At 34.0% G+C, this 12068-nt stretch overlaps 1 protein-coding gene across 1 annotated transcript in view; it reads left to right on the top strand.

The window, feature by feature from the left end:
- LOC149781903 (uncharacterized) overlaps positions 1-12068 on the top strand; it is a 59707-nt gene that overhangs the window by 25921 nt on the left and 21718 nt on the right. The window contains exons 3-4 of the mRNA XM_089936101.1: positions 2172-2413; positions 8928-9026. Coding sequence (XP_089792227.1) covers positions 2172-2413; positions 8928-9026 — 341 coding nt within the window. The remainder of the gene's footprint in view (positions 1-2171; positions 2414-8927; positions 9027-12068) is intronic.

Here is a 12068-nt window from a genome sequence, read left to right as displayed (position 1 = left end):
TGATATAATAATGGTTTAATTACTCACACATTTATAGCAGCAGAGAGGGTGCGACCATAAATTAGTGTCATGGTGGGTAAACAAAATTTTGTCAAAAACAAACGACAAAGATATAATAACAATAAAACTAACCAAATTAGAGAAACTCTCGGTTTTAGTTAGAGGCTTCAGTTTGATGTTATGGACCTTATTTTTTTCGTTTTCATAAGAAGCTTTATTTTTCAAAAATGGACCTTCCAGCAAGTGGTCTGTTCACCCTCTCTGCTGCTACAGATCTTCCGCCTCGGATGCGGGAGGTCATTGGTTTGATCCCCAGCTGAGTCATACCAAAAACTTATAAAAATGGTACTAACAGCTGCCTCGCTTGGAGTTCAGCATTAAGAGGTTAGTGTTAGGACTGGTCGGGATAATGTGACTGAGTGGGACATCATGCTACATGTCTGCGGCATGATGCCCCAGTGCTAGACATCACTATAAACATCCATACTGCAGACATCGTAGCGATATGACTGAAAACATGTTAAAGCTACGGTAAAAATCAAAATCACTTACTCCACAGATCTTTTTAATATAGCTGCAGTGAAAAATGCTTGTGATAAAGGAAGATTAGCATTCTATTCCCTTGTTGGAACTGGCATTGGAAAGGATGGAATGAATCCAATTAATAGTGCTAAAATATGGTCAAACTTATAGTGCTACCTGCTATGACATTTGGATGCGAATTATGGTCCAGCTTGAGCCAGTCACAGGTATATGATCTAGAAGTATGTCAAAGAAAAGCTGCAAGAAGAATTATAAGTTTTGATCAGCACTCTTCTACAGAGACAACAATTAGCAGTCTTGGACTATGGTCAGTTGAGGGATATGTTGTTAAAATCAAATTAGGTTTCTTCAATAAAATCTGCAGAGCTAATGGTTCACTAGCATGGAAAATTATATTCATACAGAAGAATTCTTGACTTCCTGATACACAAGAGCAAGAACGTTGGTTTTGTTAAAGATATATATCATGTTCTTTTAAAATACCAGCTTGGCGGTTTCTTCCACCTATACATGAACACCCTGTATTCTGTCCTGAAACCAGTCTGGAGGAGGTCGAAACAACAGTTCACAGCTGCGAAGAATTCTTGTGGAGATATAAACTTGAAATGAGACCTGGCTGAACTTTTACATTAATTTATGCAAATGTCCATACTAATCTTCAACCACTTGCTGTCTGGAAGCTTGGCAAATGTTGTCCTTATAAAACTTGGATCTAACATTGCCTATTTAACTATGTGTTCAATTTCAACAGAGAATGAATATAACTGTAAACTCTGCAAAAGATTGAGTACAGAGAGAGCCAAGCATATACATGTATGTTACTATACTGCCAAGCCCTAAACGATGAATGTAATACTATGTTTGAAAAAACTAGACTCGCACTGGCCTTTATGTCAGGACAATGATTCGTTGGTTCATATCCTTTTGGGCAAGAGAGTGGACATCTTTGATTCTATGGCTGGTTAGTCGTGGCAGGCATTGATGTGTGTGGTGGCTGAAGGAATAGACATACTGTACAGAAGAACAAATGAACTTGAAAATGATATCTGATATTATGTTTGTTCAGTATATTAGGGAAATAAACCCATTTCGTTTCTATTTTATAAATTATTTACAAGTGTTCCAAATGAGAGCCAATGTGATAATCCATTTAAATCATTCCAGTCAAATGTAAATAATTCCAATTCCTTTTCTTTTTCTTTCATAATCTCTGTTGCTTAGATATCTCATTTGCAATGAGTTCTCTCACTTATGTGTTTAGATATTGTGTTTCCTTTACTTTTGTGTGTGTGTGTGTGTGTATATATATATATATATATATAAATATATATATATATATATATCAAGCTATGTTCCTATCTCTATTGTGTAATAATGAAAAATTAACTGAATATTGAAATCTCTTCTGAAGAGGAAATAAAGCCATATGTGCATATATATATATATATACACACACATATGCATATATATATACACACACACACGCATGCATGCATGCATGCATACATACATACATGCATGGATGCATACATACATACATACATGCATACATACATACATACATACATCAAAACACATCATGCAACACCATTTTAATGTTATTTGGGTTTTCAATATTTATTTTACAGAGTTCTGGATGGGCAAACAATCACAGTCAAATCTCTGTCTTCCCATCAATATCTCCTGAAGCATAATCAATGGGTGAAGCAGAAAGATGGAGTATTCACCTCAAGAAGTCTACGACCAAAATGTCTCAGAAAATATTCATTGTTGAAGAGCAAATTCCATATGTATGACTTTGGAGCTAACTTACTTCACAGAAAGTTTCTGAAAGATATAGACAACCTGATTATCGAAGGAGCCAAGTCTGGTAAAAATCTGGTACCAGTTATTTCATCTCCACTGCATTACCATAGTGGGGCATATGTATGATGGTCCGTCTCTTGCAATGCCACCCCTTCAGCACCAGGAAAATGGTCTTACGTGAGGGGCACTCTATTTGTGAGAAGTTTATATGTGTGTATGGAGTAAGAAAGCTACATGTAACTTAAGAACATTTAATATCTTTATTTAACATCAATTATCAAAGAGTTCTTCTTGTCTGAAGAATATTTCAAGTTAACATGCATTAATAGTTCTTAATTCTTAAGCATGAAGTATTTATCCAGTTTTGTTTATGTCATTTTTTCTGCAACTTTCCTTTTGTCTTTTTTTAAGAATGTTTCACAGTTAAATATAGGATCAAGTTATTATGAAAGTTTAACGTGTCAGCACGTAAATGGAATGTTCTTGCTTGTTAATTGTACTGCAGTTTAATGATGCAGGCAAAACTTTTATAAAGTAGACAAGATGCCTTGTTTATAAAGGATGTGATAATGTCCAGTAACATGTTTTTTCAATCTTCCCCTGGTACCCTGTTTTCACTTCTCTTTGTTAGTTAATCCGCAAAATATATATTTAGCCTAAACCGACCAAGTTATGATTTTGACAATTTCCTCCAGCCATAATAATCAAAGAGAAGAACTCAACAGCTGTGTGAAGCCCAAAACCCTATCACACCACTGTAGCCCGTTACCTGTAAAGGTTAGCATTTGTAGATAATGATGCAATACTAACCATGGTTGTACAGTTTATTATGTACTTAGCAATCATGTCAGCAACAAAAACATGGCATCTGGAAGCAGACGTCAAAAAGATAATCAGATTACTTACCTTACTGTATGAATTACCATATTGTATGAATTAAACATAATAAAAAAAATTGTAGCCACTTGTGAAGGGTAAATGTAACATTTTGTTACTAATATGCTAGCCACATGCTGGATCCAAGGGGTGGCATTTAACTGTTACCCTTGAAAGTAAGTTCCTCTGCTTAAATACATGCAGAGGAACTAGTTAGTTGTTACCTTTTTTGATGCACCATTCACAAATAGTTCTAGTATTCCTTTTCCAATTTCTTTCATCTTTTTTCATTTATTCTAATGTATCCATTTCAGTCTCATCTTCAGCATATTCTGTTTACTCCAGATTGCAATCAGTAATGATCTGTGCATATTAATGAGGTGATCTTGCATATGACTAGTTAATCTTGATAACATTCTAGACACCATATGTATAAGATCTGATTTTAATCAATTTTGGAATATATGGTTGTATCATTAACATCTCAAATGAGTTTGATATTGAGCAATGTCCTTGTGTACAAATTAGGTGATCGTTCATGAGATTGTTGGAGATTGTTGTCACTCTAGAGGTCACATTTCTGATTCAGTTTTGATCAGGCATGGAATATATTTTAATCATTAGGCTTTCAGACAGATTTGATAATGAGTAAATTATAATACTAATTATAGTTATAATACTAATTTGGTCATCTTCACAATACTAATTGGGTGATCTGTGCTGTACTAATTGGGTCATTTTCATAATACTAATTGAGTCATCTTCTCAGTACTAATTGGGTCATCTTCACAATACTTATTGGGTCATCTTCACAATACAAATTGGATCATCTTCATAATACTAATTGATTGAGCTTGTAACCCCTCTGGAATCCATATTGCTGGTTTCATTTTGATCAAACTTGAAATATGGATGTGTATCACCAAATTCTACTATGGATTTGATAATAAGTGAGATCCATGCATATTAATAAGACAGTCGTACATTTGATTGGCTGACCTTGCTACCACTGGGATGTCAATATAGCAGTTTCCAAAGTAAAGCAAGGGAAGTAACTTATCATCAGGTTTCCATATTAAAGCAAGGGAAGTAACTTATCAGGTCTACTGAGAATAACAGGTTTGTTATTTGAAGAGAGTTCTTTAGAAAACATTTATATTAGAAAAATAATATACTTAAATTATTAAATTGAATAATCACTGTTTTTACTGCAGGAAACTTAAATTGTATAAATAAAACTCTTAATTATGTAAACTAGTATTTTATATGTATATTAGCCTGGAAAGAAGTAGAGTTTGTACATTGCTGGGAATCAATTTGAAGTGTTGGACTGTTGCGTTTTGTCTTTAGGCAAGATACTTTATGGTCATTGCCCAACTAAAAGTAACCATGACCACTAGGCGAACTACCTTTAAGCAGGCAAAGCACAACGAAACCAAAAATATTGCTGTTCTTCTATGATGCACACCAGTTTTTCCTTTTCTTAAATAGGTCTTAGCACAACCAGATCCAACTAATTATTGGTGTGTTTGTTATTGCCCAACATAATTTAAAAGTCGCTAAATATCTCTAAATGGTATTGCTATATTAAAATGAACGTAGTATTTGTTGGTTTTGTGTTATCAGATATATACATTAAGTTACAATATTTGTTTCCAGGCTCACAAAGACATTTCCTCTTTCTTCCAGTATTTTTTTGTGCCAACTGAACAAGCTGGAAAGCATGATTCAGTCTTGTTTACCCTTGTGTGTTTTTTGCTAATCATGGGTGGTCCAAATTTACAACTAGTTATATCAGTCAAATGCAAATGTTTTAAGTAATTGTATATAGAGGGTATATATGAAACTATTATCAAACATTATTTTGTTGAATAATACTGTATTTACTGTATATGTTGGGACACAGTTTTTGTTGGGACACCATAAATTAATTTTAAAAGTAATTTTTTTGTGCACTGTATCTTTTAGGACACATAATATTTTTAGAGTCGTAAGCTGTGCAACAAAACTTTGCACTCGAGATAAAACTCTTTAATCCACTGCAGCAGCATCTCATCAACACAATCCTTCTCCTGCACATGTACAATCTATTCTTTCGGTGCTTGAATATTTATTTTTGCTTTCTCATACTGCGAGAAAGCTGTTAGAGGCAACACATCACCTGAAGCAGAAACTGCAAGGACTAAAGTCAGATTTTTTCAAATCTGCTGCAGTCTAATTCTCACACTTTTGACCCCCATCTTATCATCAGTCCATCCAGGAATGCAATCAAAGTACACTAGAATTTCATCCATACTAATGATCATATTACTTGTGAAATCATCTGCTTCTTTTTTGGCCTTCATGAATTCATCACATGGTTTTATTTTCTCCCAAATCATCTAGGTGATGCTGGGTCATTGATGTCCAGGCACAAAGCTGCTATATTGTGTCACTTTAAATGTTGATCCATTATTTCAGTTTATTTTCAAAATTTCCATGAATACTGGTGAATAGGAACCAAAGTTAGCTTTCATATCTTGATTGTCTTTGTATATTAAAAAATAATTTTAAAAAAAATTGGCACAGTTAAAAGAATCCATAGTCGGCTTCCGAGGTCAGCTTGCTTTGCCATAAATATGCTTTTTATTGATATCTTTGAAAAAAAAACAGCTTCAAAGTATCCAAAGTGTGATTTCGAGGTCGGCTTGCTTTGTAATAAAAATAACCTTTGTTTTTGATGTCCTGTCAGTAAGTTCAAAGAAGGAGTTTACTGCTCACTGCCAGTTGTGCTTATTCACCACTGGGCTTCTGTGTGCTTGACATCAGTAGTTATAATTAATACAAAGGATCATTGATGTTTGCGGGTAAATAGTAATGATTCCTTTGTAACCTGTGCTGGTGAAAAGATTGTCACTTATACTCAAGTGAATGTGTCTTCAAATAAATATTTTTTATTTGCAAGATACTGTCATATACAGTAGACCTTCATATTTTAATCTTGATTGTTTTACACCTAACACAATGTCATGCATGAGTGACAGTTGTCTTCAAGATATCAGTTGATTATCTCCCTCTTGTTTGTGATTTTGTTGGATCCAGTTTTCAGTCAGATAACATGTTCAAACCTTTGAGCACAACCAAACACAATTTATTTCTCAATGTTCATGTCAATGAACAATGTGGCATGTGTTATTGGACATAAGTGATACATAACAGTATGGAAGCCTACACTACATATACAGATTTCATGGATATATTTTATTCTTTAATGGTCATGTTGTAAAAAAGGAATAACTGATAACAATACAAAGTTAGTTTCTTTCTTTTTATTATCAAATAAGTGTTTTGTTTATCTATTTTATTGCAATGTGCATGGAGGGTGGGAGCACAAATGCAATACAAATTTATTTCATTTCTTAAGTCTTGGGACATATAACCTAGGTGAAAAAGTTTCACCGTAAGTTCTGGGACAGGAAACAAATTTATTATTGTATCATGTCCCAATATATTCAGTGAATACTGTACTAGTTTCTCAAAGTAATAAAATTAGGTTATGTAACTATAGTTCACTCTCAGTTCATTAGGGGATAAGTTTTAGAATAATTATTCTGGCCCAACCACTTCACTTATTTTAGCATGAAACCAAAGGCATATATTTTGTTAGGCCTAGTGGACCATGTGGCAGTTAAACCAGAAACACATACTTTGTTAGGTTTAATATACAATGTGGCAACTAAACTAAAGGCATACTTTGCTAAGCCTAATAGACAACGTGGCAACTAAGCTGGAGACATACTTTGTTAGGCCTAATAGACAACGTGGCAACTCAACTAGAGACATACTTTGTTAGGCCTAGTAAACAATGTGGCAACTAAACTAGAGACATACTTTGTTAGGCCTAATAGACAATGTGGCAGCTAAATATTTTTTACAAGCATGCATTTGCCATTTATTCAGGTTTGCAATATCATGGCCACTTGGGCCTCTTTTTCTGCATTTGACTTTTGATGCCAAAGGAGGGTGGAGCTTTCAAGAGACCCCAAGGGAAGGAAAGGATGGGAGCAGATTCCCAGGGACCCAAGAGTAGGAATCCTAAAATTATATATCCCTCTTATAGCTTGGTACAATAAGGGCAAGGTCTCTACAAAGTTTCTGTAATTTCTGCCCAGCAGTGCAGGGGGCGGTGATAACAGACAGACAGATTAACAAACAGATGTATATCCTTATGTTTGCTGGTAGACACAGCTTAATCAGATTCATTGTCATTAAACTGAATTAATAGATAATGGTTAAAGTATTTGTATGTTAGAAATTTTTCCAGTAGCCCTGTGAATCATGATGACCAGTGGTGTAATGAGTCATATAAATCATGATTACCAGTGGTGTAATAAGCCCTGTGAGTCTTGATGACCAATGGTAAAATGAGCCCCATGAGTCATGATGACCAGTGGCATAATGAGCTCTGTGAATAGTGATGACAAATGGCATAATGAACCCTGTGAGTCATGATGACCAATGGTGTAATGAGCCCTGTGACTCCTGATCCCCAATGGTGTAATGAGCCCTGTGACTCATGATCGCTAAGGACATAATGAACCCTGTGAGTCATGTTGACCAATGGCATAACAAGCCCTGTGAATCATGATGACAAATGGCATAATGAGCCCTGTCAGTCATTTTGACCAATGGCATAATGAGCCCTGAGTGTCTTGATGACCAATGTTGTAATGAACCCTAAGAATCATGATAACAAATGGCATATTGAGCCCTATGAGTCTTGATGACCAATGGCACAATGAACCCTGAGTGTCTTGATGACCAGTGGTGTAATGAGCCCTGAGAATCATGTTGACCAATGGCATAATGAGCCCTGTGAGTCTTGATGACCAATAACATAATGAGCCCTGTGAGTCATGTTGACCATTGACATAATAAGCTGTGAGTGTCTTGATGACCAGTGGTGTAATGAGCCCTGAGTATCTTGATGACCAATACACCATTGGTCATCAAGAAACTCAGGGATCATTACACCATTGGTAATCAAGACACTCAGAGCTTATTACATCATTGGTCAACATGACGCAATGAACCCTGAGTATCATGATGACCAATGGCATAATTAGCCCTGTGAGTCATGACGACCAGTGACATAATGAACCCAGTGAGTCATGATGACCAGTGGCATAAAGAGCCCTGTGAGCCATGATTGACCAATGGTGCAATGCTTCTTGACTTCATATTCACTGTTCATCTTATGTTTGTCCAGCTCAATTTTTTTTTAATTGCCCCATCGTAACACTGGTAGGGCATGTAGTTTTATACTCACATGTCCGTCTGTCTGTAGAACTGTCTGTCTACCTGCGTTGTCTTAAGTTTTACATTTAGATCTGTTATCAGGTTCAATGGTACAGTATCTTTGTTCCATATAGATATTCCCAGTTATTTAAATGGAAAAACTTAAAATAATTGATTTCCTATAGCTTGTACATGTGCCTTTATGTCCCTCCAAAAAAATGTGTGGTTCCAGTCTCACAACATATCCTATTGGGTTTTTTTTACACCATTTGCAGAAACATTAATTTAAAAAAAATTCTGCCTTATGCCCACAGAATCAATTTACTTACTGTCTAATTTAATGAAATATTTGTAAGGATACAAATGATTCAGATATTTGCATAAATTTAATGGACCAAGTAAGTTTTTATTATTCTTTGAAATAGGTGTGAAAGTAATGGTAATACCAGGCTGCTGCATTGCACAAAGTGAAAAGGCTTTGGCACTTAGCAAAGACCATGTCGGACAACTGTACTACACTGCTGGTAACAAATTCATACTGTTATTTACTGTACTACACTGCTGGTAACAAATTCATACTGTTATTTCTCTTAACACAATAATTTGTTTTTCTAAAAACAGAGGTTTAAGGAGCATACATATTGTAAAAAGAAGGTTGTTACATTGGAATAGGCATCAAATTAGCATGTTATTATTCAAGCATTCACATTGTATTATTTATACCAAATTTTCTGTGAACCATTTTCCTACTTGGTCCCAGATATTTTACAGACTGAGTTATTGCCCCTGATCATTGTAAAAACAAAATCATCCCAATGGCTTGAGAATACTTTAGCACTGATGTTTTGGTTTGCCTGTAATCAATTTTGCTTTCAGTTATGATTGCTTTAAATATTAATCTTTTTATAATTGCTTTGAATATTTATCTTAATATGATTGCTTTGAAAATCTTCTTAGTGTGATTGCTTTGAATATTTAACTTAATATGATTGCTTTGAAAATCTTCTTAGTGTGATTGCTTTGAATATTTAACTTAATGTGATTTCTTTTAATTTAATCTTTTAATTAACTTAGTGCTGTTGCTTTGAATATTTATCTGAATATGATTGCTTTGAATATTTATCATAATTTGATTACTTTGAATATTTATCTCACTGTGATTGCTTTGAATATTTATCCTTGTATGGCTACTTTGAATATTTATGATTCCTTTGAATATTATCTCACTGTGATTGCTTTGAAAATTTATCTCAATGTTTTTGCTTTGAATATATATCTCACTGTGATTGCTTTGAATATTATCTCACTGTGATTGCTTTGAATATTTATCTTAATGTGATTCCTTTGAATATTATCTCACTGTGATTGCTTTGAAAATTTATCTCAATGTTTTTGCTTTGAATATATATCTCACTGTGATTGCTTTGAATATTTATCTCACTGTAATTGCTTTGAATATTTATCCTTGTATCATTAATCTGAACATTTATCTTAATGTGATTGCTTTGTATTTTGGCATATGGGACATTTTCAAAAAAACTCGAAATTTATGTCACACTCATTTTTTTTTCAAGATACACAATTAGAGCATTAAAAAAATAGTTTACAAGGTATGTTAATACATATTCTAAATAGGAGCACACAAAAAAACTATACACCTACATATCTTATTGTCTCGTGATCATGATTTATATCCTCAAAATTGACATTTTTGCATGTCACAAAAACAAATTTTAATATTTGTGATAAAACTATGTTACTTAAAACATACAATTTTTAACTTTTTATAGCTCAACTATAAACTTTAACATGATTTCTTTACTTCTTTGTCACTAACATTCAAATATTATAGTATTTTTTTTTTTTTTTCAATTTCACTTTTGTCACAGAAAAAATGTCCATTGCATAACGCATACACATTTTTTTTATTTTGCATTACCCCCCTTTATGTGTTATTTCCCCTTGTACTACTTGTCACTAACTCTACTTTCATAAAGTTAAAATGGCGGGGTGATTGAGACAACAAAAGACATTTTACAAAGAAAACATTGATAAGGTAAGTCCGATTAGTGGCATATATTTTAAACATGTCCAGTAAGTAACTCATACAAATAGCATTTGCTGCAATCTTTGGAAAACAAGAAATTATTCTAATAATTGCATTTCCTGTGCAGATGTTATTAACAGAAAATTATCATTGACCTTTAAGTAGTGACGAGTAAAAATAGAAAAGCATGTGAATATGTCCATTGCATAACAGTCCATGATATAACGCCGAATATCGTTATGCAATGGACATAGTCCGTTATGCAATTGACAAATGCCGTTAGCTGATGGACATGATTCGTTATGCAATTGACAAAACATGCAACAATGAAATAAAAACATTCAGCAAAATAATACACTACCCTCACAAACATTTTTAAAGTGTTTGCGAATTAAACCAGTTTTTATTGCATTTATTCAAAGCCCTTCAAGGTTCATGTAGACTCACAGCATCATACAAAACGTCCTCGTGATGAAGTGGACAAAAATATATTGCTTATTTTAGTATGGCAGTAAAGTGGCACATCATTTATCTAAGAATGTGGTAGATTTTATATTGAAAAAAACAACGATAAAATAGTCTGTGCATTAGTTAAAAATCTGACTAATTCCTGTAACAAGACATGACAAAAAAGTGAATTTAAGGCTATATTTGGCGACATGTCCATTTGAAAAATATCTTCTTTTTATTATCCACAGATAAACCTAAAATATCATGGTTTTGACAACAAAAGAAAGACAAAGGAGGTTTCGTGAAAGATTAAAACAAGATCCAGAAAGATATGAAGAATTTAAACAGAAAATGAGACAACGGTATCATGACCAGAAAGCAGCTGGCAAAATTACCTTAATTGACACCAAATCCGAAAGAAATAAAAGAAGTCAGAGAAAATATTGGAGACAACAGAAGAGGAAACAGAGATCAAGACAGAAAGACTTGGAAAAAGAACTTACACCGCCATCTTCGCCATCTACACCCGCAAGTAAAGATCAAGAACCTCCAGCACCGTCAAGACCACAACCATCTAGACAAAAGGAACAAAGTAAACGTGAAAGAAAAAGAAAGGATGCAAAGTGCTACAGAGACAAGAACTCCCTACAAATGAAACTTGATAGTGCCAACAAAAAGCTGGCTATGTACAGGAAGAGAATACAAAGAATGAAAGATGCACTAAGTAAGGATTCACCAAAAACTAAAACAAAGAAATTACTGAGACATCTGGCAGGCAACAACTCATCGCTCAATAAAGTAAGAAGGTCCCTAGAGTTTCACTATGCTTTAATCAAACAACTTAGACTTAAATACAAGTTAAAAGAGAATAAGAAAAAGGTTAGTCATGCTGTAATTGGTAGTGTGATTCGAAAATATAAAGCCCTAAGCTATATTCGATCAGAAATTGGAATAAGGAATCCATCAAAAGATGACAGGAAGAAGAAGAAAGGAACTAAAATCAAGCGTCTGCGTGTTGATGTTCAGCAGTTTTTTGAAAGAGATGACAATTCCCGAATTACAACAGGAG

This window comes from Sinohyriopsis cumingii, chromosome 15 (genome assembly GCF_028554795.1).
Source record: "Sinohyriopsis cumingii isolate HCF-2022 chromosome 15, ASM2855479v2, whole genome shotgun sequence".
NCBI classification, from domain to species: domain Eukaryota; kingdom Metazoa; phylum Mollusca; class Bivalvia; order Unionida; family Unionidae; genus Sinohyriopsis; species Sinohyriopsis cumingii.
Note: the sequence above shows the minus strand (reverse complement) of the source record. Positions and strands in the feature narration are given on the sequence as shown.